General features: G+C 37.2%; 1 protein-coding gene across 3 annotated transcripts; it reads right to left on the bottom strand.

The window, feature by feature from the left end:
- Window positions 1-15,273: 15,273 nt before the first annotated feature.
- LOC148843303 (Sept9 (DUF616)) lies at window positions 15,274-23,728 on the bottom strand. 3 transcript variants are annotated; one of them, XM_088959997.1, is made up of 9 exons: window positions 23,348-23,691; window positions 23,116-23,211; window positions 21,773-21,923; window positions 21,494-21,664; window positions 19,931-20,002; window positions 19,650-19,849; window positions 16,740-17,155; window positions 16,165-16,349; window positions 15,274-15,671 (listed from the first exon to the last, which is right to left on the bottom strand). In XM_088959997.1, exons 3-9 carry the CDS (start codon window positions 21,852-21,854, stop codon window positions 15,298-15,300), a joined length of 1,500 nt encoding a protein of 499 aa, XP_088816123.1. In that variant the 5' UTR covers window positions 21,855-21,923; window positions 23,116-23,211; window positions 23,348-23,691; the 3' UTR covers window positions 15,274-15,297. The 3 variants fall into 3 exon arrangements, with proteins under 3 accessions (XP_088816123.1, XP_088816124.1, XP_088816122.1); XM_088959998.1 differs by lacking the exon at window positions 23,116-23,211 and having other exon boundaries at window positions 21,494-21,660; window positions 23,348-23,728; XM_088959996.1 differs by lacking the exon at window positions 23,116-23,211 and having other exon boundaries at window positions 23,348-23,699.
- Window positions 23,729-27,002: the final 3,274 nt, after the last annotated feature.

A 27,002-nucleotide genomic window follows, 5' to 3' on the forward strand; every position in this document is an offset into this window, starting at 1 on the left:
GCCGTAGAATTCTAGACCTGCCGGTTATCTATCAGAGTTCAGAGGGATCCAGGATGGGTCTCCAATAAGAATTCACCGTCGAGCGAATGAGCAATCCCGCAATGGATCCTGCACTTGTATTCGGCTCGGATCTCCTACTCATGGGGCATTATAATGGTACATCGGAAATATTCTCTATTCTGATATGTGGAAGAAGATGTTGCTGATATGCAGCTATAGTATGGGTAGATGTAGGTAGAATTCTCGCGGGTAGGAGATCTGGACTGTCTATATATCCTGTTATATGATGTCAGAAAGATAGTATACTAGAAAAAGCTTCATAAAAGTGGTAATCCAATGAGGTTGATATTCATCAAAATTCACTTCTGGGTACTTGACCCAAGTGAGCCCCATGTGTGAATAGTAGTGGGTTTATAATCCTGATTGGTTACATAAAAGAGCCCCTTACACAAAAGAACTTTGGCTTTTTAAATCTCAACCACACAATTACCTGACCCAACTGTGTTCGTGTCAGAAGTTAGAACCGGAGACCCTGCTGATGTAGTAATACAGATTTATAGAGATGAGAGAGATTGTAGAGAAGCCAAGGAGGTGAGACGGTATCCATATATAAATGCAAATATGTATAATATAAATATAAAGTTTAGTCAATAAAATAATATAAAATACAGTGTTTAATACAAAAGATTGTATAAGGGAATATTTTTAAACCTTGTATTTATACAAAAGGACCGTCTATAAAGTGTGCAATTATAAATAAATACCATGTAAATATAAGATTCAAAATCTTGAATAGAAGGCTGCATTTGGAAATGGTGCAAATAAGAGTGTAAATACTGATTTAGTGTATATATATTCTGGTTCAATTTTTTCAGTGTTTGGCAAAAATGCATTTATGCATTGATAATGACCAAAAACATAATTTACGAGACATTTACAGAGTTTGGAAATGAGATGTTATTATACGTCAATAAAAAAGAAATAAAATTGTATTTATTTCTAACAACTAAATACAGAGTTTGGGATAACAGGCAGTCAACCCGCGTCGTTATGGATTAGTTGTTGGCTCCAGGCCTCTAACAACTAAACTTTTAGCTCTTTTATCTGGCCATTCTGAAATTTTGAACAGACCGAGACTGAGACACCCAAAAGTTGCAGATTCAATTCGTTGGTGAAGACATGGAACAATAACCGAACAAGATTTTAATAATCATATGGAATGTGCATTTTGAGTTGTCAATGTGTCATACCATCGTCAGTGTCATGGAAGGCATCTTGTTTGGCAACTCAAATTGGATTTGTAATTCCATCCAACTCAACAGCCAAACAGCCTATTACTGAATCTTTTCCTCCCATAATAAATTAGACCATGAATGTCAAAACTCTAAAGTCATTTAGCCCATTAGCTTAGAGGAAGCTGTCTATGTAGGTCATCCATATATTTTATGCATTTTTACTTCAGAGTTTATAGTTCAAAAACTGGACTAGGTCGGGTTGAGGTCAACCCTAACCCAACTTAAAATCTCTCAACTCAATTCAATCAAACTTTTTTTCCATCTTCTTAAAATCCCATAAAATGTCTTCAGTTCTCTTGATCTAACATTTATGGCCATATAATAATCATAATATTTAGGCAAATTTTTTAAACTACTCTTATACTTTAGTTAATTGATTAAATATATTTTTATTGTTTAACTATTATCTAATAGTATTTCTATTATTTTTGATAATTGAGTAACTCTATCTTAACCATTAACATTCGTTAATATTCTGTTAAAACCACACCATATGACATTTAAATTTTTAAAACCCAATAGTACCCTCATCCCCTCCCTTTCTTTTCTCTTTCATTCTCTTTCTTCCTTTTCTCCTTCTAAAACAAACACCCTCCTCCGATCTCTCTTCCCTCCACCTGTTTGTGTAAGATAGAGGAGCAATAACGACAACTCTCATAGCCGTCGGTAGCCGTGAAGATCTGCGTCTTCAATTATCGCCAGATGCAATATAACGCTCAATCACAGCAAAATACTGCTAAATACTGGTTCAACAGTTGCCATCCGTTGTCATCGTTCACCGAGCTCAACCCCACCTTCGTTCAATCTGGACCAACTAAGGTCACCGTCTTCAATTGATGGTTCACCTCTGTCCCATCTTCGATAGTGGGGGTCACATGGCTATTAGATTTGCAAGAATAAACCACAACAGATGGAGCCACCAGAGAGATCGACGGCAGCAAAGAGGAGATCATGAAAGAACATGTCTGAGTTGGAAAATTCCTCTCCCGCTGAGATATTCTCTTAACCCTCTTTCCTTTTCTTTATCTCTATAAACCCTAGATGAAATCACTTCTCTTCTCCGTTGTCTTAACCCCGGGTCTTTAAAACCTTCCGTGTTTTATTGGAAATAATTGGGGGAAGATGATGGTGAGTGTTTTCACAACGACGGAGAAGAAGAGCATGGTCTCGTCCTTCCTTGAAATTGTTGTGGGGCAATCAACACGTACGGAGAAACATTTGGAGGGAGATCGGCGACAGCGAAGAAGAGGATGATGTTGGCAAAGAGCGATGGTGGGAGCTTATGGCCATCGTGAAGATCATATCCAGTGAAACAATTTTCTGGATCGTGTACCTGAAGACCAATGGTTTTCTTAATTAACTTAAGGGGAAGAAGGGACGTAGCGGTGGCGATGCTGATTCCTTGTGCGAAGGAGGTGAAGAGAGAGCGAGAATGAGAGAGACAGAAAGAGAAATAACTGTTTTCAAAGGGATTTAATGGAAGGGTAAAATTGAAATTTCAGCCCTTCTATCAATATTTAATATTTAAGGGCAATAGCAATTATTTTAAACAGTAACGTTAGACAATAAAAATTTGCACTAATTTTTATTGGTATTCGCTTGATGGCTTTATTGGTTCTTTAAGTGCAAAAGTGAAAAAGGAATGTTGCAGGGTTAGGGCTTAATACTATGTATAATAGCTATAATAGAGTCGGGTTCAGGTTTTGGGTTGATCGGTCAACCCAACCCAAAGTGAAGTTGGGCTGAAAAATTCCAACCCTAACTCTTAACTCAATTGTCAATCCAACCTTACTTTCTTGGGATGGGTTTAAGTTAACATGGTCCAAGTTGCAACCCTAATTAATAACAATATACCCTCATGTATAGCACCTATTGTTATTTAATATGATGAATATAAAATATTAGACATAAGTCTAATTTTTTTATTATATTTTTATTTTTTATATTTATTTATTTTATATTTTATTATCTAATTTATGAGATGACAGGTTGACCTATTTCACATAGATGGTTGACATAGTTGTTCATTTTGTTTTGGCTCATTTATCAAAAACAACTTTTATACTTTCATGGATAATTGGTTGCAAACTATAATGTATGTTTTAGTAAATTGATGAAACTACACAAGGTGTTTTAGTAAATGTCCCTTTAGTTGCTACGCGCCTGTTTCTAATCTTTAATTAGAAATGATAATGCCATAGAGAATATATGTAGCTTTCTTTTCCCATGTTGAGAAAGAAGGTAACGTGAGAAGCATGTGAAGTCTTTTGGGTTGCTATCTAGCTGCTACTTGACATGAAAGATTTGCATCTCTCTTTATAGAAAAGTTGTTCATTGAAAATGAGATCCCATCTGTGCTCCACATCAACCACTCAATGTTTCTTGGGAATATCTTTTAAAGTTGTCAGTAGGAGATATTTCCAATACATGGTTGAGATATGCTGTGAGGCATCTGTGAGATATACTGTTTCAATGATATTGAATATCTTATCTCTCTCTCTCTCTTTACATCTTTAATCATGTGTTGTCTCTATTTATCTGATAAGATGATGAGAAATATCTGTTATGCTCGTTGGCTGAAGCCGTGAATCACAACTTATGATACATTGATGTCGCTCCACGTTGAATTCGATGAAATGACGTTAAAGTGAGGCCACAAAATACATCCAAAGATGTGATTTGATGGTTTTAGCCCAACTCTACAACATCCCGCATGCAAAATTTCACCTCATACCATTCAAAATGTTCCCACTTTCAAAGTTGGTCCATCCAGTCAATTGTAAAGGTGCAAATTGGATGCCTAATTTGAAGAATTTGCACAGCATCGGACCAAAACCCTTGGGCTAGGTCCCTTCAAATTATAGCAAAAGCTCAAACGAGCCAATCCAAATTGCATTTCTAGTCTTTTGATTCACTACTAGTGATGCATCAATGTGAATAAAATGCAACAGACTTTACTATAAAATACTGATACTTACCTTGGCTTCATATCAAAACGACCACCATCCCAAAATTTTTGTTTCCATCCTTCCTCTGCATTTGCAAATCCCGTGCTATTCAACTTAGGAATGATCATGGGCCGGACCTAGCCAGGCTTTTATAAGGTATGGCAATTTTTGTTTTTTGTTTTTTTTATCGTCAGTATGGCCCCCATTAAAAATAGTTTTTATTTAGCGTTTATTTTCTTAACAATTTTTTGCCTTTTATAACGCTTTCCCAAAGATTTTGCTTTAATGGGACTCCTTTATCTGCATGATTTAGATCAGAAAGAAAATCAACAACCAAAATTAATGAATATTGCTATTATAATAAATTGATGCTATATGATTATTTTATATTTATGTATAATTTATCAGAAATTTATTTTCCTTTTAAGTGATGCCTATTTCCTAAGTGGATGAATAAATTTTTTATCTGGAAAGAAAGTTGTCAATACTTAAATCTGAAAATTTACCCCTTTTAATAATGATTTTTTATGATTAAAACGGTTATTGTCTTATTTACCTAGAAAATAAAAAAACATAGATAAATGCGCAAATAAAGATTCACCCTATACGCTGTTGACCTTTTATCTAATTTTTTTTAGAATATAAACAAACTGTATACTATTATAACAAGATGTCCACAAAGTGAATTACATGCGGTATATGTATCACTAGTTCGGTAATGCATTGGACAGGATCCAGTCAATAATGTTATTTATATTTTGAAAATAAGTATGGAGAATTACTAGTGTCTCTCTTCTATCTTAGAGTGCAATCCATGGTTTCTCTTTTTAATTATAACTTGAAAAATAAAATAAATAAATAAAAGAGCTTGCTAGGGAAAAAGGGATTCAACAGCCAATAAAATTACGAGAATCCTGCATAAATTATAATGAAGAGGAAAAATGAATAGACTCGAAACAAAAATAAAAGTTACAAGCATCAACCTTTAATACCATGGTTTTTAAAATCGATTCGGACAACGATCAGTCAGGGGTCTGGTTCCTGAGTCGAACAGTCCAACTGTTCAAACCGAACAGATGGCCCGTTTTAACAAAAATAAAAATTTTAAAAAGTTAAAAAAACAAAAACCAGTCAAACTATTGAACGATTCAAATGGCTCGAACACTAGATCAACGGTTTATTGATCAAATCAAATGTTTTAGGGGAAATAACAGTTCTGGGATAAAACAGGACCAATCACCTAACCAATTCTTGGTTTTTCCGATACAACCGTCCAGTCCAATCCAGTTTTGAAAACCATGTTTAATACAGTAATATCCGCACCCAACCCTACCATAGAAACCAAAGTTCCTCTTCTATGATTGTCCTACTTAAAATTCCCCAATACTGTGTAGGCCTATAGGGTAGTGGGAACTTATCTAGAAGATGGTACTGAACTGTTGGGGCAATATAGAAGGTCCCCCTCTCTCAATGAGCTTGTAGATTAATGAAATTCAACCATCCATTTGGTTAGAGAAGTAGGGCTAATGGCTATAAGACATTAACCAATGCTGTTATGAGGTCTTGGGAGAGGAGTGGATACACATGCCTGGCCTTTGGACCTGGGGTCATGTATTAATCAAAATCCATCCATCTTTTCAGCTTGAGATTTTACTAATGTACCTGGGGTCATATATATTAAGAAGTAAAATTATTTCTCATTTCATGAAAATGCTGAGAACTGTCCTTATCCCCTTATCATCACTTGAACTGCTAGTGAAACAAATCCATGAAGACATCTATAGTATAATACCTGTAAGAAATAGTAAGAAACGAAGAAATAATTTAAGTTCATAATTTAATAATGGATGTGATATTGAATAAAATGTAATGGTGAAACAAGTTTCAGTGAGTTCATATAGGTCTCATAAGTTATTCTATAGCTTTATGATAAATTATCAAATAGGTTGAATATGAATGTGATGGCTCACTTCGATAGTAGCTTGTTGGATTCATTTGATACAGTCCATATTGGTTGAAAACCTTAATACATCACTTTAATGGTTGTGCTTGATTCACTGATTTAATTTTATTTTATTTTGCTTGGTTCAATGATCTTAAGAGACCACTTCGCTAACTTTAATATTTGAATTGATTTGGTACATCATTTATATTTCCCGATTTTGAAATGTTGGTACATCACTTGAACGACAGAGATCAATTGATTTTAATTTCAATTCAAGCTTTTCGACTGTGGAAAACAAATATGAGACAAGGTGTTTTGAGAATTTAGTAAGAGTCGTTGTTTTAAAAACATAATAATCTAAAGATACTTTTAAGTCCCAAAGCACAAAATCTGACATTTTTGTGTTTCAACTTCAAACTTTGAAAACACAAATCCTGAAGCTTATGTAAACACAATTTACTTGAAATCTGTACACATTGCTTGGATTTCCAAAACTAATTGACTGATTCATGAGGCTCCACTTTGATGATCTAGTGTTTTTTTTTGTTAAATGATAATGATTAGAAATAGCCTTCTTGATAATAAGAAATGATAAGGGTAAAAGCCATGACAGATAAACAAAAAAAAAGGGCAATTATAGGATTTTAGATATAGAGCCAGGGGTGGTGAAGGGTAAGGGTGTCAATGGACTGGTTTTGGATTGGACCCATCTAATCCAAAATCAATTTGGTCGGGTTGGAATCATTGGATGGACCAACAAGACATATTGGGTTGAATCAATCTGGTTCAAAATATTTATTAGATTGGACTGGACCTGGTCCATCTGTAATAATTTTATATTGGATCGGGTTGGGTTAAGCCAATATCTGATCCATTGATATAAGATAAGAATATAGGTGTCAAAGGACCGGATTTGTGTTAAAACCAATTTAAATCAAAATGAATTTAAACAGATTGGATGATTTAAACATTGAATTGGACCAGTCTAAAATGGTCCAAAATATTCATTGGATTGGATTGAACCTCATCCATTTATAATTAATTCACAATAGACTGGATTGAATTAGACCAAATCCTTTCCCATTGACACCCCTACTGAAGGGGAGCCATGGCACCCCCACTATGCCTTAAAAATCCCCATAATCCCCATTTATCTCCACTTATATTTTGGCTCCCATCCATGTTTTTATTAACTTTTGGCTTTTCAAAAAAAAGAAAAGAAATCCTGGCTCCGCCCATATGCACATGGACTGGGCATATTCCATCCATGAAACTTGAAAGTATTTGGTATACGCGCCTTGGGTATCATCTATCATTATGCAAACAGCCTAGAGATAGACCATTTAAACCAATAATTGTAATGATGCCAAACTTGACAGAGATGCGTACATTCGAGTGGGTACTGGATACTCGATTTAAAGATTTTACACTGGATAACGCCCTGGATTTCTTCTGGGCCAGGTCCATTATAATTTTAACAAAACCCCAACAAGAACCCATCCAAGTTGCACCAATAAGCTTGTGTCATTTGTATTCTGCACAACGAGAACGGACCTTAGACCAATCAGTCTAATATTGTCCTTTTATTTATATAATTTCTTAAGGTTGTGATATTATCCATGCTGAGGGGATTAGCAGCAGATAAATGTTCTGCTAAGTTGAATGAACTGAACTAGATGTGTTGCAATGGATGTGCTGTCTTGAACGAGTTGTGATGGGAGAGGTAAACAGGATGAAGTGATGAAGACTCAACGACGTACAAGAAATTCAAATCAGAGGTCTCGAGATGGTTTTACAGGGAGAAGCATTTCGAGGCTTAAGGCAAATAAGAGAGGAAGTCTGCTAGGTCGAACTTCTTAGGATGAGCTATTCGCAGCCAAACAGAACTGAAGAGCTAGAACGCCTAGAATGCTGATAGTGTCAAAGAGAGAGATATACCTCATGGGGCGTAACCTTATATACCTGTCAGAGAGTGCTATTGTTCTCCTCACTTTTCACTTTTCAGAACGTGTGGCATGTGCCGAGACGGGCTTTGGCCAAGGTTTGGGGGCAGTTTTGTGCTCCCCGTAATAGGAGACATAATAGCTAAAGATGTCCACATTAAATGTCAAACCGGTCAAATTGGCCTGTCCTAATCCCAGTTGATCGGTTTTTTAAAACCACCGGCCGGTTTCGGTTTGTATAGAAAATAAATCAACAACTTGGTTTGGTTTTGATCGAAACCAAATCGAATCGAACCAATCCTATATGTTTAACTGTTTAAGTAATTATTAATTAGTCCTATCCAATATGTTAAAGGCTGATATATTTTATTTGTGTTTGTTTGAAATTTGAAAAAAAAATAGTTATTTATGATAAAATCTAAAAACGTAAAACCAATGCAAATATAATATAATGGTACAATATTTAATTCAGTTTTGTATAAATTTAAATATATATTGACAAAAAAATCTTGCATAAAAAACTAATCAATTTAAATATATATTTTGATTTTGAATAAAAACTAAAAAAAAAATAAACTTAAATATAAGTAGATATTTTAGTTTAAAATATATATAAAAATTGACTAAACCGACCCTTCATGTTTGGATCGGTTTTGCTTCAGGGTTGGTCAATTTCGGTTTAGTCAATAAGTAAACCGACTAGGTCAGGTCGATTGAAAAAAATGACTCAAATTGACCCAACCCGACCAGTGAACACCCATAGCTCATCGTATGCTATGCGTCCTCTTTTGTCTGAGGTTTCCACTGTATGCTTCAACAATCATTTCTGATGTGTGATTATGCTCCACATTGTTGACTCGATCGAGGTCGTGACCAATTCCTCAGTCACGTCTATGCACATGCGACGATCATATTAGACCTGAGGTACGGCCCCATTAGGTTGCATTTGATCATGGGAAAATCTATGATGCAAAAAAGATATGGTATCGGAAGAGTTTTGATCAATCAAAACCCATCCAGGAATTTTGATAAATAACACCAAATGGCTACTATGTTTATAATTCCAATTGATCGATCAGGAGTTTTTCAGATATCATATCTTTCCAATATCATAGTTAAACCCTTTGATCATTTATAAAAAAAAAAAAAGGGGTTGCATTTGATTCTCCATATATAGAAATAAATTATTTTAAAAACATTCATAAAATAACTCAAAATTTGTATAGATTTTCATTTTTCGCTAATTTCTGATAAACCAATTAATCAAACACGCCACAAAGGTTATACCAAAATGGCCTTGAGAGGGGTTTCAATTGGACTGGATTTGGTCCAATCCAGTCCAGTGTGAATCTATTACGAATGGACCAAGTCCAATCCAATCCAATGAATATTTTGGGCTGGTCCAATTCAACCTCTAGACCATCCATTCTGTTCAAATTCATAATTTAGATTAGTTTTAATCCAAGCCTTGTCCATTGACACCTATATTCTTATCTTCTATCAATGGATCAGATATTGGCTCAATCCAATCCAATATAAATTCATTATGGATGGACCAGGTCCAATCCAATCCAATGAATACTTGAACCATTAAGTCTGAACTAGATATGTTTTGTTGGTCTATCCAATCTGTCTAAATTGATTTTGGTTTGGACGGCATCCAATTCAAAATCGGTACATTGGCACCCGTCACACCCCTAGCCTTCACACAAATTAAAACGAGTAAACGACCCAGATATCACCGGTTAAGCAGTTCAATAGCCGGGTCCAATCCGATTTTGACAACACGGAATTTGTCCAATACTAAACCATAGAGAGCTGGATGATTTCCTTGCCAGCTTAGATCTCATGGAATATTAAGATAGGCTCTTCGAGAGGTTCTGTTTTGAGGATCTAATGGCAGGCAAGAGCAGGATGTTGGAATCTGAAATTAATTAGGGTGGTTTAGTTTTCTGTTGCAAATGAAAGTTCAGGGACTTCAGTCTAAGTCTCACCATCCCTGAAGTATAGGATAGTTCTCTGTATTTTAAGACAAAACCCAATTACCCAATTGGCGGACCCACTCAATATGTCTCAATATGAGCTTATCTTCAAATAGTGAAACAGGCAAACCCTGCAAAACATAGGTTTGGATGTTCTTTGTTCCATTTTCCATGTTTGCCCAATGTTATTAACACGGGATGGTGATGGTAAGAATTGTCAATCCGGCTGGGTCAGGCTGAGAAGACCTAAGCCCAAGGGCTTGAATTCGGATACTGATGATAATGGAAGATTCTTTTAAGGAGATTTGGAAGTTTTAAGGTTTCCACTTAGAGAATGGAATTTGGGTAGGGATTAGGGAATCATACATATATAATACGGAGAAGCATAAACTGCTTATTTCATTCCAAGCTATCAAAATAACTTCCCTTTAAACAAATCATGTTTACTTTTTGGTGATCTTTCTCATATCAGTATCATCAACATCACAGACAAATCTTACTTATTACTATTTCTTCAATTTGCAGAGATAGAATCCCTCATAACCAAAGTAGACCTCAGCAATTGTGAAATGCCACTTCAGAATAAATGGTAAAATCATAACTTTACATTATAAACTCTTAATTATATGATCAACATGTTATTTTCTCAAAAAATCCATATAGCTTAAAAATGTTTTTACTCTGTACCAGATGTTCAAGTCCTACAAAATATTCTTCTATCCATTGCTGATTTTCTTCTTCTAGCTTCCCTTCTCAATTTGGCGTTTTGGTTCAATTGTAATTTTAGCCAGCAAGAAAACAAGGATTATCTAGGACTATCTTTGGCTGGTATTGACAGACTAAACTCGTATTTTCTCTTTCAATTTAATACCTCTATTGAAAAAAAAATTCTAGGTACTCTAGCTTTGGTTTAAAGTTTAAACACTAGTTTGGAGAATTGGGTGTCAACTGCATGTCAAACATGGAAATTTCATTCACTTACAAGAGTCTGTGCACTACTTCTTTTTGGAATCCTCCATACTAGAGGTGCAAATCGGGTTCCCAATTTGAAGAATTTAAAGAACATTGGACTTGTCTCAGACTCGGGTCATCCAAAATTTAACAAATCCTCAACCCAACCCAACTTGAATCCCTAATTCAAATGGACTATTCATTAATGACAATTCTAGGATTTAAGTTGTAATTTGGTTGTTTCTGTTATTTATTGGATATATATCCTAAATAATACCAAGAAATCATTGGTATGGAAATGGAATGATTAATTTATCAATGGTTTGGACTCTGTTTTCTTTGAATAACTACTGTATTACTTTTTATTGAATTTCTGTACTGTCAAATCATGGTATTGGAAGTTGGTGGGCTAAAGTTGTTTTGCATTTCTATTAATTGTCAACATAGGAGGACTCACAAACTTTGATATGCTTGTCTTTTTGTGGAGACCTTGCACTAAAGAATCACAATAACTGAATTGTCATGCAACTTTAATACTTGGATAAACTTTCCTCTTATGATGGTTTATAGAGGCCTCAAGTTACGAAGGATATATACAAGAGGAACACATTAATGTTGCAAATTGCCCCATTGTCGGTATTATTTTCTTAGACCAGAACCAACCTTTATGTCATTCAGATCAGTACTCACTAGCATAATCATTAAATTAAGGCCCATTCGTTTTGCGGGAAATAGGAGGGGAGAAAGTTGGTCAGTAGGAGATTTCTATTGATCACCTTTCTTGTATTCTTCTTTTGTTGGTCTCATGGTTAAATTATTTTTTCTGGGTATCATTTATCTAGTAAGTGATATCTATTTCCTATATAGGTAAATAAAATTCTAATCTGGGGAAAAATTTATAAAACATATTGGGATTTGGGAAAGTTCCGCTATTAGCTTTTTATAGATAAAAAAGTCATTGTATAGCTTATTTGAGAATCAAAAAGAATATGGGTAAGTGATCTTACCTGGATAAGTGCATTTACTGGGTAAGTGGAGCCTAAGGGTAAAATACTATACTGTACTTTGGGGGGAGTGGTAATTGTCTCCTTAAACTTTCATTCCTGACAAAGACCCCCCCCCCAAGCTTTCAGATTCCAACTAAGACCCCTTTTGTTAGCATTCTGCCAATTAACTTTAAATGGCCATTCTCTCATCTATCCAAATAAGAATCGCATTTCAGCCAATCCCAATTCTAATTTCAATTCCCATATAAACCAAATAGACGAGAGAATAGATCATTTCAAGGGATTTTGATTCTTATTCCAACTACAAACCAAACAGACCCTACAATATATATTGGGGTATGCTTGGAAGTTAGAACATAGAAACACCACAAAACAGTATTAAGATTTTTCAATTAAACTATTAAAAATTGCAGTTAATTGAACTGACCGATTGATTACATTGAGTACATTGCTGACTTGCAGATACCAAGTCTACCATGCATTGCCATATAGGCTAGAGAAAGAAGAGAATTATACAAGGCTTTTCTGTATTTTGACAAGAAAGGAAACGAGATAGTATTTAATTTTTACTGGAGTAGACTGGAGTTTAATTTTTGCTGGTTTGCCTACTAGCTCTGGAGGTTGAATCTTGGATCGTTGCTCAAGAAAAGTAGATGACTAATTGGATGCTTCTGGGATTTGTATCACCCACTTAGTGAAGTTTGGGATATATGGTCCTTAGTCCTTACACTTGATCAAATTTCTAGGTGTTGTACCAATCATACCAGTAGTGAGTAGAAATTATCTACTCAAGCTAAGACTTGATTGAGAAGGACCATTGTATTTTTATGTTTGAATCAAGATGAGTCGATGGAATACTTGACAAAATAGACCGAAAGGTGAGAAAACATTAAAACCGTGTTCTGATTGGAGCATAAAGAAAATCAGGATGGAAAAGGATCCCCAAATCTGCTTCTTAAGCACTCTGTTTTTCGGCTCCAAAAAATGAGTCACGTGGAATCCAGAGTACCTGTTCTTTTGCAGCACTTTTCAACCTTTTGGCCGTATTGACCATGTATCAGCAGTCGATACATAAGATGCATTGTCTGGGAGAAATTTTTTAACCTCCTTTCAGGTTTTTCTTTTTGTATCGATAACAGAAATCTTTATTAATAAATAATATTTGTGAAAATTAATTACAAAAAATAGGGAGGTAAACTATCAAAACTCCCCAACATCAAAATGGCAACAAAATACTAAAAATGTGCCCAAAACAAGGAATCCTTAGCCACCCCTTGCTTAGCTAACCCATCAGCTATTGAATTAGCACTTCTCTTTACCCAGCTGTGTTGCACCTCTAAGTCTTTACACAGTCAATTAAATTTTTTCTTCTCCTTGCTGTGGTTCCAAAAGCCACTGATATGTCCTTGTAGCCACCTAATCACTACCTTTGAATCCCCCTCAACCACTAAATGTCTAATGCTTAATTCTTTTGCTCTCCAATTGGCCCAGAGAACATGACAGTAATATACCCCTCCTCATTCCTGAAAACACCCCCTATCTCAGAGGGCCCTGGATTCCTGAAAACCTCTTCGAGGTTTTTAACCAATATGAAAACCTTCTCTTTGTTTTAACCTGATCATTGAATATTCCCTATCAAAGGATTCCCACTATGGTTTTTAAAAACGAACCGGTCAAGGGTCTGGTTACCAGTTCGAACGGTCCAACCGTTCAACCCGAACGACCGGCCCATTTTAACAAAAAAATTTAAAAATTAAAAAACAGTCAAAACTGTTCAAACAGTTCGACCGATTAACCGGCCGGTTCAATGGTTTGCTGACCAAAATCAATGGTTTTGAGAAAAAAAACAATTTTAGAAAAAAACGAAACCGGTCAAGTGATCAGTTCCCTTTTTCTGGTCCAACCATTCAGTCCGATCCGATTTTAAAAACTATGATTCCCACTGTTAATTTTGACAGAGCAGGAAAAATATCAAAAACACTCTTACGAGAATTGGGACCCGCTCCTCACAGAAGGCACCTCACATCGATCTCACAATCACATCCTACCCTACATTGAAAACATCTCCCATGAATAATAAATACAATTACAGGAGATGTTGGACATAATGTGAGATCATTGTGAGACGCTCTCTGTAAGAAGCAGATCCGAACTCCTATTACGGGATTTTAGATGTTTGAATATGATACCAAAGCCCATCCTTGTATGATGCTATTCATGGTGAGATATTCTCAGTACAGGATGGGATGTGATGCAAGGTCAGTGTCAGGAGCGCTCTGTGAGGAACAAATCCCGGTTCAATCTAATAAATGATATACTTCATGGGTGAACCACCTGGCTGTTGACATGGCCAAGTTATCAGAGATCAAAATCATTCATATTGAGCTCCTCTACTAAAATCATATAATATTAAATAATATATTATATTTTATATATCTAAAATTTTAAAGATACTAGGCACAAGGCTGGACAATTATCACCCTAATTTCTTCTATTTTATTGTTTTTCCCAATTAATACTTGCCACGCGTTTGGTTCAAAACATCGATACACACCGATAATGCCAGATAGTGTGTATCAGTCGCGCAGGGCTTTAAAAAAAATTAACAAGTCCAAAAAATAAATCATAGGATTGGTCTTAGTCCGGACTACTCCCTGAAATTGGTTAAAACCAAAAGGCCTCGTATTTGAGCTATCGGGGACTTGTTTGTATCAAAATTTTGAACCTTGCTTAGGGCTATTATCCACTCAAGTTCCAGCACTTAAGCTTCATTTAGCATTCCTTATTTTAAGGACTAATCTCCGTTTTGCTGTTAAAATGCCTCCATGAACACTGAGTTTTTAACTGCAAGAAGAAAATAAGGAATGCCAAATGCAGCCTTAAAATTTCTAATGTTTCATTTTCAAGCAAAATATGCAAGTCTTTTCTTAAACCTCCTTATATTTTCAAATCCCTTCTTGATGATGACCCTGACTTTGTATTATACTGGCAACAATTACCTTTGTTCAAATCAAATATTATGAAATTCCAATAATACCACAGCAGAAAAATACCCACTGTCAACAGTGGTCACTGGTCAAGGTCCAGGTATTGTTGTTTCCCTCATTTTGATTTTTGAGTATTCTAGCTTTTCCTCCTATTGATGATAAAATAAACAAAGATGAAATCAAAATCAATGGAAAGAAAAAAAAAAAAAAAAAAGTTGAGAAAAATTATAAATATATCCTTAGCCCGCTTTTGATGTTCTTGCAACAGGTGGGAGGTAAACCGAGTTAAGGTCCCCAGGATAAGGAGTCCACAAACCTAAGCCCCCCCTGCTTTCTTTCAACCCACTACTATTCCCCTTAAATTCATCCAGGGATTTTACCCACTCTACAACAGATGAATGCTCCCGGGTATGTGGATGCAACACAAACAACGAATTGTACTCACAATTGGGAAACATATAGATATTGAACGAACTCCCTAACCTGTACACAACATAACCAAAGCTCAGCTGGTCTCTTGGTGTGAAGAGGTTGACCTCGTTGAACCACAGGCAGCTAAACAAGTTGTTGATAGCAGTATGCTCCCGTATTATAATGGCTCCCTCAGGCACATCTGCATTGTATCAGTTGTTACCATTAACATGAAATACAAAGAAAAATACCACAAATACAAGCTTTTGTCTGAGCTAATATTTCCTCTTTTCTTCTTTTTGGGGTTGTCTCTGTGTCTTTTGTACGACTGTACATGTCTTTTTCATTTTTTCTTTTCTTGTCTTTTCTTTTTTTTTTTTAATTTTACTGAAATCCAGTTGAAAACAGAATTAGATAGCAAGCCACAACCAACAAATAGACTTTATATGTCGTGCTCCTCCAACCATGAAATGATGTATGGAATAGTCATAAACCAATGGAAACAATTCGTTTTGGACTAGAATCTCCCTTATAGAAGCCACTTTTTAATGTGTCCAACTACCAATCTCTTAATTAAACAACATTCTTGGCTGCAATAATGATGACGCAGGTTTTATATCCTATCTTATAGAAGAAATAGAAAAAGGAATTGCAGTAAAGAAACATAATCTGTTTGGGAGTTGCTTTTTTCTTACCACTGACTGTCATTTTCTTTGGGTTCCATGGTTCCATTCCCTCATAGCGGTATATTTTCATGTGGAGATCAATAAGAGGACGGGCATAACGCTTCCTCCGTTTGATAGCATCAGCCTCCTCATATATACTGCGATGGTGTTTGTGGCGAGCAATAGCAAATGTGTGCTTTCCACGCCATAGATATCTGCAAATTACAAGATAATTAATGATTTTTACATGTCATTCTCCCAATAGCTTTTCAGAATGAGTGGTGCACACCATCAGAGATCTTATCCTGAAGACCTCCTCAAGCCAAAAATCAATCTGGTGAAATGTTGCTACCAAAAACCATAGTAGTCAATGAATTCTCTGAAAATATTGTGGCAGAAAAGCTCAAGATCAACGGTAACACTGAAGAAAGTCCCCAATCATAAAGTTTTTCCCTTACTTGAGACCCCATATTAATTACTTCTATGGTCTCACCTCAAGAAATGCATTAAATTTATTTTGTATACAGAAAACGGGAGCAAAAGTGGAACTTAACCAATAAGACTCAAAATAAAGAAACATCTACAGCCAAATCAGTAGGACCCACCTTTCTAACATAAGCAAAGGATCAACTATTAGCTCCATTTTTCCATCAATCCAGATACTGTATTGTGCTTGAGGAAACAGCCGATGGGTTAAAATCTTAGGAACTTTCCCATTTCTTCGGGGCTCATCATAAGGTGGATGGTGTAGTAGCACAAGGCGCCAAATACCAACCCACTTCCCCCCCTGATGATCCTCTCTCATTGTGACATTTTTCTTGATGAAGTTGAAAGACTTCTCATCAACAACCATAAGAAAGCAGAATAGATTTTGAGATCGATGGCTTATATTTGAAGGCTGGTGTGGCGTATCATATCCATCAAAAATACCTGATGCAACAACAAACCTACACTTCTTGACATATTCAACATCTACAGGCTCCATCTCTGCACCTCCATTGCGCATAAAGCCACAGTGCACCTGAAGGTCAGAACACAAGATCAACAAACTAAACAAATCCAAGTTAATGCAAAAATCATGATCAGAGAAGCTTGTTATTTGATTTATATTTTATACAGAAACAATGACAAGTCTAAGATCAATTAGGGTCCATCCTCAATGAATGATGACCAAGAAATAATGAATCAAAAGACCAGACAACTCACTCAATGGACCACCCCTTGGATGGAACTACTAGTTGGTTGAAAAGTGTTTATGTCTTCATGATCAAATTTTGCCCTGATTTTTTAACAAACACCATACCTAGAAGGCCAAACTGATGCCCATAAAGTATCAAAGTTGTTCCAAAATTGATGATAGCTTCATCCACTTGTTCCAGAAATAGTCAAACCAAACTCTAGAACTGAGTTCTAATCTTTTCAAAGAGATTGGAAGCCATAACTTCAAGCGATGTTACAGTATAGCTTTTCATTGTGTTGTGAACTTTTTCCAGTCAGTAAATAAATAAATGAGAGAACATAATTTGTAAAACATATCCAACATTTGAGAATTTCTTGTACCTGGAGCTCTGGGACTGTTCTAACACAATCTATACTATTATTGATAAAAAACATAGTATATATTATTAAATGTTATTAGTTCAATTTACCATCACTCAGGTATGGAGTTGCTTTTCAAGGCATTCAAGAACAAGGTAAGAGATTCTTGCAAATGATCCTATAATACCAAGACCATTACCAAGAATTCTAGGGGGGGGCGGCGGTTGGGTCAACTGACAACTGACCAAATGTGTGAGGCATGAATCATGACAATTAGTGTCAAAGAAGCAGAATGATATGTTTGCACTGATATCCCTCAAACCACTAAATTTATGAGTTTTCAATCATAATTGGAAACTGTGGTACAAGAGTTAAAACTCAATTTAACAAACATTTGTCCCAACTATATGGGGTAAGTTACATGAATCCTGCTTTGTCATTCCACTTTGTTAGGTGCTATATCCATTGTTAAATTATGGATCCCACAGATCACTTTTTGCTACTTAAACGCATGTCCATTTTAGCCTGCCTTTTGTGATACTAGACTCTTCAACTTGCAACAAGTTACCTATTACTGGTGCTATAGATGATTTTCTTTGAACATGACCATACCATCTTGCCCTGCAACTTCATTTTATTACCTATATTCCCATGAATTGCTTATTTATGATCCATCTTTACTAGTTTTCCTATTCATCAAATCTCAGCATTCACATCTCTTCTATGCTCATTTTATGGACATGTTTCTTGATTGTCCAACACTTGCCCCATATGATATAACATTGCTGGCCTAACATAGCCATTTTATGAACTTTTCTTAAAACATGAAAGCTAAGAATAAGAACTTTCTTTTTCTAGTGGTAACAGTATTAGGGTTTCTCTTCCCACAGATGTCTAATCAAGGTAAATTCTGTAAGTAACACATTCATCCATAGTGTTTGAGAGAGAAAGAGAGAGCCTGGACTACTTCATGTCTCTGCTTAGATCCAGGTGGCATGCCTCAGGCGTTTTTTCATCACACCAAGAGGCAAGATAATGTGGAGGAGCACCAAGCTGCAAAATCCCAAGTTCTGAGATATGTTGCTATTTCCATAGATGGCCAAGTTGGCAATGGATTTTTTTTATGCAAGGAAAGGTTATATAAATGAGGATAAACACAATAAAGAGGAGGGTCTCTCCACAATAAATCTTCCCAAAACTTCAGCCTGTTGCCGCATTGGAGGCCATATCTAATATGTCGAGAAAAAGTGACTAAGACGGTCATGGTTGCTTTCCAAGGACTCCTACAGGTGAGATTCATAGAAGTTCCAGAATCCTACCCATGAGAACACAAGACATGCATGCTTTTAATTACCAAATGCTACAAAGAATTGTTCTCAATGGGAAACCTCCATAAACATTTTTCCCAACAAAGAAGTATTTCTATCCCTTAGTCGTCAAATCCCCAAACCCCCTTTTTTCCTTACTATTTATTACTTTATTCCAATTCAACAGGTGATCCTTCTTGTCATTCCCCAAGTCCCAAAAGAAGTCCCTAATGATTTTTTCAATTTTATTTATCACTTTGGTTGGGGCTCTAAACACTAAAAAGAAATACACTGGAAGATTAGATAAAGTAAAATTGATGAGTCAACCTACCTCACATGGAGATGTAATTTTTCTTCTAAATCACCAGTTTTTTGTAAATTTTTCAATTATCTCTTCCCAAAAGACTAGCCTTGACTCTCTCTCCACAATACCTAGAATTCCTTTCACAACTATGAAATCTTGAGAACCTCTAAACTCCCCCATAATGATGGTTTCATCTGCAAGTTGCAAACAAGAAGCCACCTTATATTTTCTAACCACTCTCAGCCCCCTGTCAAATGTCATTAAGCATTCCTGATAATTTGTTAGCAAATCATATGAATATCAAACGCATGAAGAAAATTTATAAGCTAACAAAGCAAAGCTTGTGCATCAAGGGATTAGCTTACCTTCATGGTCGAGTTCAGCTTAAAACTTTGTTCTCTCTGTGACCAGCTTTGATGCCCTCCAAATAGTGGGAATGACAGAGAATCATTATTTACAGACTCATCCTCTAAAATATAGGACAAATGTTGGACAATTTTGTCAGATGTTCTTTCCTTTGGGATAACTATTGCATCAGGATCATCCTGAAGGGGAACTGGACAACCTGAAATTAACACACAGAACATTAGATGACTATAATTTTAGAGAAAATTTTTCAGTAGGAAAGAAATACATATAATCTTACGGTGTTGTGGTTTTGGTAGAAACCCCATTGTGTCCAACATCATAAATACCTTACTTTCTTTGTTACAAATAGCTGTAAAACAAAACCAAACAAAAAAATTTGCAAGACCATGTCAGCCTACTGAGTCCAGGAAAACAACATTCATATAAATCACTGCCACTAATATCATTTAGGAAGTCCTGAACTCCAGTATGAATGACCAAATAAGACCTACCTGACGTCAATGCTTGATTGTATGTTGCTTCATATTGAATAGAACTGGACACCTGGTGACCAAATTGGTTTCTTATTGAATATTTTTAATCATAGGTAAGTCGACCTAAAAAGCCTGTGTAATCGGACTGTAGGGACATAGATTACATCTTACAGCTGACAAAATACAATAAACATAGCTAACAAAACGGCCTTTCATTTGGTCTCACAAACCTAGTGCCTGCCCATGATAACTTTGTCATTCCTACCTCCCTTCCCTACTAAAGAATCAGCTAACTCACCAGATCATTGGAGTGGAGATAAAATAGCATTTAAAGGACAGTTTCAGATTGTTGGTACACACATACTGGATGGTTTAAATAGGGCCATCCCTATATTAAAGTAGGCATAGAAATTTTTAGGAATAAATTATTTCAAAAAGTAGGCCTAGAAAATCAAGATTTTTTTTTTTACTTTTTTTATCAATAACAGAATATCAAGCTTTTAGACCAAGGACCATAGGTTAGAAATCTCCTAAAGGAATAACCAATGCAATTATAGAATCATAGCAATGACAAGTTTGATGCAGAATCATAGCAAAGGGGAGAGAGAGAGGGGGAGAGAGAGAGAGAGAGAGAGAGAGAGAAGGGGGGACATCTATGGGAAAATAAGTATTAGCAATGCTAAATCCAAATCTGGGCATGATAAGTAGAGTTCTGTGGATGATAACTAAAACCTCTAAGAAAAGGGTCGAGCTCATTTATGAATCTTCAAGCAACTGATCTCAATCTTGATATCAGGAATTACAGAGCTTGGAAAAACAAGATTGATGTCAAGAATTCTATAGAGTTCCTTAAAATACAACTATGGATATAGTAGCAGCTGTAGTTAGAGCACAAACGCCAAGAAGAATGAGACAACATGGCTAAGATCCTAACATGGAGAAAAAATACATAACTCTACTTGGTTACTGCTCATTGTTAAAACTACAGCTCATGCTGCTGGAGAGGTGGATGGTTATTGAAGACTAATGAACTTTGTTGCCTATATCATGGGTTGTTACAATTGACTTTTGTACAGACTTTGTTGCCTATTGCTTTCCCATGTTTATTAGTTTATTAAAGACTAACAAATTTTGTTGCCCATATCAATATCATTTTGCCTTATTTTTGCATGTCTTGAAAAGCAACTAGAATTCCTGATATTGATATTGTTTTTTCCATGTAGCTTTTACTTTTATCATGTTCAAAGACTGAACTTCATTTCTCCAATGCCAAGAATTTATACAAAAGTTAATTGTAACAAGCATTACTGTAAACGTACATATACATAATTTCAAATAATTGGCATGAATAACTTGATTCACATTACCTGAAAAAAAAGTTATAGAAGATTGGCAAGACCATATGTGAAATAACAATACTGCAAGGATGAGAAGCATCCACAATATGCCAATGACAAGAACTAAGCGTACGAAACCCCTCTTCCAAACAACCTTCATTGCATAATCTTGTGACATCCCCTCAGGAGAACAAAAACTACCTTCAACATATACATTCAGAAGTCAGAAAAGAGTTAGCTTATGTATTGACCCATTACAGCATAAGAAAGCCAGTACGGACCCCAAAACCTATGAAAAAACATTTTTACCTTTAGTCTTCCGACTTTGATTGCTCCGGTCTCCTCTGCGGTTTACCCGTAAAGAGACAGAACGTTGGACTTCGTTATACATAATTATATCTTTGATTGAACTTCAATGTTCATAATTACTTCTTTAGATATATCCTATTTTCCAGCAGAACTGAATTCAACGATCAAAATGAAAAGCATTCAATAGAAACATATTAGGTAATTGAATCTATATGCAGAAAATGAACAAAAGAAAATAATGAGAGTAGATACAATGTATAAAATTCATATTAAGCTATGATGTGGGGCTGCACTTCTAGGGAAAAGCACATTTAATGCTGCTTCTGCAAGTCTATAACAAGTAAACAAAATGAATCTGAAGAGAAAAACACATCTAATCCTGTTTCTGTAAGCCTATAGCAAGTAAACAAAAAGAATCTGAAGAGAAAAACACATTTAATGCTGTTTGGCAGCATGCTCCAGCATAAGCAACAAGTGCCAAAGTCAACAGCTGGCTGGGTCATAATCCATTGGAGAAGGAAAAACTGGAATTACTCTTAATCCATTGTAAATTTGTATATACAATACTCAAGTTAGCAAATCATGTCTGCATTTTCAATGTCTTAGGAGTGAAATGTATATTTTGTTCTGATTGCACACCACATAAAAGGCCAGAGGAGATATTAGATGTTCTGATTGTGTATCATTAGATTTGAAGCCTTTTATGTTCTGAATCTTGTTTTCTCAAATCGTAAAATTCATTAGAGAATGAGGGAAAGGGTGGCAAACAGTGATATCATTTTTGAGAAAACAAACAGCGATTTCATTGTTGTAAAGATTTTATGATCCCAGATCAAATCACATTAATCTAGGTTCTAAAGTTTCAGTTGAAATGATTGTGAGAAAAAAATGGGTCTTGTGAGCCAGGAACCTGCTTTAGTAACTTAAATTAGGGAGATGCAATTCAGCAGGGTCCACCCATTGAGCTAATTTTATCTCTTGCCTCCGAAATTGAACCGTAAAAACCACGGTTGTTCAAAAGTTTCTTGTAAGTTGACAGTTGCCATTGGAGATTTAAGATTACTCTCTGTCTCTGATGTGTTCTCAAACTTAAATCTCTGCTCACTATCTTCTCTTATCACTTATTTAAATTCTAAAATGAAAGAAGAATAAAAAGGACGAAACACAAACCACTTGCAAATCAGCACAAATTTCAATTGTAAAAAAGACATCTTTGCTTCATTCATCAAAATCACTTTTTTCTAAACACTTATTTCTCACAAATGAAATAACCCGTTTACAACAGAATCCAACATACACATGGAAAAAGAGGAAAGAGGAAATCCTAAACACAGATAGGATACCAATCGACAAACCAAGACTCTCAAACTCCCAACCAAAAATCAACTCCATTATTTCCTTCACACGACAATGACGCTTCTGAATGCTTCACTCTTCAACTAGAACCAAAAGAAACAAACAAGAAAACAAAGGCAACTTGGAGTCTTGCTTTGAAATGAATAATTTATTAAGTTTTTGTTTTAAAGAATTAATTAAATTGAATCTGAAACAGACAGAACCAAGAAACTGGATTACCTCTTTCGTTGATCTGAAAGGGAGATCGACGCTAATAGCGCTTTGTTCCACCGAGAAATAATGAGAACTTCCAAATAATAAATCTGAGAGGTATTACTTCAATGGAGACTTGGAGCAGAAGAAGATTCGTCGGTGGTGTTAAAAGATCGCTTCAATGGCGACTTGGAGCGGAAGAGGAATTTAAGGCGTTGAACCTTGCTTCAATAGCTGAGAGGAGAAGTTGAAGCCTCATCAACAGAGGCGACTAATGGAGATTTGGAAGGGATAAGGGCTGTCGGTGGTGCTGAAGGTTGCTTCAATGGCGACTTTGGGGATTGGAACTGAATAAGAAAACTGAAAGCGTTACAGGCTTGCAGCGAGTGGCGATTCGACCCGCTACTTAGATGGGTGGGTCTGGGCGTGTTTCAAATTATTCGGATCGACGAACCCGGATGTCGTGAAACTCCACGCACATAGCATCCAAAAACATATTAAGAATATCTTCCGTACAGTATGTTAAATCATGAGGGATGTTACTAATGTGCGGCTGAAATTGTTTTTTGAGAATGTGTGGAATGATTTTGTTCACAGGGAATCCCGTTGCCCCTTACATGTAGCCTCATAAATGATCCATTTATGGTTCAACTCATTTTAAGAGATTTTATAAGGTTTTAAGGTAAAGGTGGAGGCAATGGCGTAGTTAATTATTTTTTCGACGAGGTCCGTCCATAGCTTGTATTAAAAATATTTATGGTTTTAATAAAAGTAATAAAAATAATTTAAAATATTACTTTAGCATAAAATAAAAATTGTCATTTTACATTTGTCCTCACTTGGGGTTGTTAGTCCGGCGAGGTTGTTTCAATGCTTAAGTTAGTATATTTGTTGCGAGTTGAAATAGTTTAAGAATGCAGAGAGCTAGAGAGCATAGAAATCACACGTACCTTGAACATCTAGGGGTGGAGCCTTTATATAGTCAAGTCCTCACGGGTTTCATGGATCAGTTCTGGGATCTTTGTCACAATAGGACCCGTTTCCATGTTAGTTGGAAGATAACTCTGCCAACCGATAAGGTTCATCACTTCCAGCCGAATCGGTCACGGAGGTAATGCTAGCTGTTACACGGTGTGATCCCGTGAGGCTCGGGATCCGTTGGAGGGGTTTTTGGGATCACCACGTAGTGGCATGTCGGTATCCCCAAACTGATGTCTTTAAGTCTCGAACTGGGTTGAGTGCCAAAGTGCCTTGGCATCCAGGTGTACTTGCTGCGATCTGGTATCGAGGCGATCCTGTCTCAAGGTGGCCTTGTCCCAAGGTCACTTTAGCCCAGGATGGTTGAGTACCCAAGCTTGATCTGCTGCGAACTGGTCATGATAAGCTGAGTTGTCATCTCTTGATCAGGTCGTGTCCATGTGTCCCCACTTTACTAGGTCGGGCCAAATCACCCTTCATCAATTTCGCCCCACTCCCCGAGCCAGGGGTCCCAACCCGATGCAGGAAGTTCATGACAAGACAAGTGGATTTGGCCCGAGGTCCGAGCGGCTTGTCGGACGAATCGTTGGTCGAACTTGTTAGGCTATCCGGCTCAACCAGGAATAACCCAAGCCGCGTCTGGTTTACGCGCGGATGTCACGCGATCTATAAACTTCGTGGACGTAAAAAAAGTGCTAAACCGATTCAACCTCAGAATAACCCAGGAGCCATTGGATTGCTTCAATCTTGACCGTTGATTTTTTGACATACCGGCTATAAATAGGGGGCCCGAGACTCATTTGCTTTGCCACAAATTCACAAATCATTGTTATGAGGTCGCATTCAAGCTTCTTAGCTCGGTTTCTCCAATCCAGTGTCTTCTTTCAGTTCAATCTTCTTCTTGGTGAGTCTTCCCTTGCTTTCCTTTCTGATTCAGTTCTTTTCTATGTCTAGTTCTAGCTTCGCGTTGAGAGGTGTGTAACTCGTTCATTCAACTGGCAGAGTTCGGGAATGCCAACCCGACCTGTGAGATTGTGAAGGAGATCAGCTCCCGGACTTGTTTCCTCCCCCAGTTGGGGACTTGCTCTTTCTTCACTTGTTGTCACCGTTACCTGTGCCGTCACCTTCTCTTTTCCTTTTTTTTGTTGGATTCTCAGTCTTTTGGTTCATCTCTTCCTCGGTCCCGATGAACTGATCGGCAAGCTTGAAGAATTACGTGATGTCCTTCGGCTTATTGGCCACCACATGCCACTTAAATTCTCTGTGTTGTGCATTTCTTGGCAACCGTGAGCCTCACTACTAGATCTAGATCAGGGATCTGCAAGCAGGTGTCGTTGAAGCGTTTAATGTAGCTTCTAATCAACTCCCCTTCTCTCTGAACTATGTTTGGGATGCTTTCTTGGGACATTGGACACTTCTTGCTGGTGATGAAGTGCGAAGTGAATAACTCTATGAACTGTGCCCAACTTCTGATCGTCCCTGGCGAGAGGTTCCTATACCACATGCGAGCTACTCCTTTAAATGTTGTGGAGAAGACTATGCACATGCAGGACTCATCAGCCCCGGCTAGGTGCATCTGAGACTGGAATGAGTCTACATGATCACTTGGATCGAAGGATCCGTCGTACTTGTCCAGATGAGGCATTTTAAAATCTTTTGGCATAGAGGACGCCAGGAGCTCGGAGGATAGAGGAGATGACCCGGACAGGAGAGGAGAAGACTTTGTGGCCACTGAGCTCGCCTCCTCTTTACCTTTCACTTGCTCTGGTGGCTGGGAATGGCGAGCTGGCTACGAGCTGTAGTTCGTTGTGCCTTGTGACGCTTTTGTTGTTACTTCTTGACCGGCTCCACATTAGTGTTGCTGACTTCCGTATGATTTGGTACTGTTCTAGCACGGAGTGGCTCTGGGTGTTGAGCCTAGCTACCATGAATGGATGGGCCTTGTTTTGAGTCCGCGGCCAGGGGCCCGAACCGGTTGCCTGTGAGTGAGCCCTCTTGATGAGAAGGCTGAGGTAATGTGGCCCTGGCGGGCTGAGTGTCTCCCGATCTGTTCAAGTTGCCCTAAGAAGCGGGCGGGGTGACTTGTCTATCCCTCCTACTGCAAGACGAGACCTGACTCCCAAGAGGAAGTGGGACTTGAGAGGTCTCGCCTCGGCGGGGAGAGCGATTCTGCTGACGACGGCGGGGTTGATTCTGTTGCACCGTCGGGTGCCGAGGTGGAACCGGCTACGGATTCTGTTGTAGCATAGGGAACTGCTATTGGTAAAAGTGATGGAGGACTTGTTGCTGATAGTACTGGAACTGTTGGACTTGTTGTATTTGGACCTAAATGGCCCGAACACAGTGTACCAGGTCATCAAGCTGGGATTGCCCAACTCCAGGAGGAACCACAGGCGGTTCAACGAAGGTCACACCAACTACTGGGGGGAGTGGCGCATTTACATGTGTAGTCGCTTGAGGCATGGTCAACGTTGGGACCCTAGCCGCAGTAAGCGGTATGGTGAACTGACCGATGCAAACAAATGGTAGTTGAGGCTACCCCCCGGAGAAGTCCGCCTCATTGTTTTGTCCAGCATTGCTGGAGGAAGTCATGGATTTGATTATGTTACTGATGGTGGAGAAAGGCTTTTTGTAGCGTTTCCCACAAACGGCGCCAAATGATGTTACGCAATCTAACTGCTCCCTACTGAAGGTGATCTGGCTT

This window comes from Nelumbo lutea, chromosome 8 (assembly GCF_056320005.1).
Source record: "Nelumbo lutea isolate HS-2025 chromosome 8, American lotus-T2T, whole genome shotgun sequence".
Lineage (NCBI taxonomy): Eukaryota > Viridiplantae > Streptophyta > Magnoliopsida > Proteales > Nelumbonaceae > Nelumbo > Nelumbo lutea.

Excerpts from the sequence above, each read along its gene's own strand:
- LOC148843303 (XM_088959996.1), bottom strand. The coding sequence starts at position 21,854 with ATGTATAACGAAGTCCAACGTTCTGTCTCTTTACGGGTAAACCGCAGA. Across the intron at positions 19,850-19,930 it reads TCTACCAAAACCACAACACC|GTTGTCCAGTTCCCCTTCAG; the intron begins GTAAGATTATAT and ends TGTTAATTTCAG. Across the intron at positions 16,350-16,739 it reads CCTTTGCTTATGTTAGAAAG|ATATCTATGGCGTGGAAAGC; the intron begins GTGGGTCCTACT and ends TGTAATTTGCAG.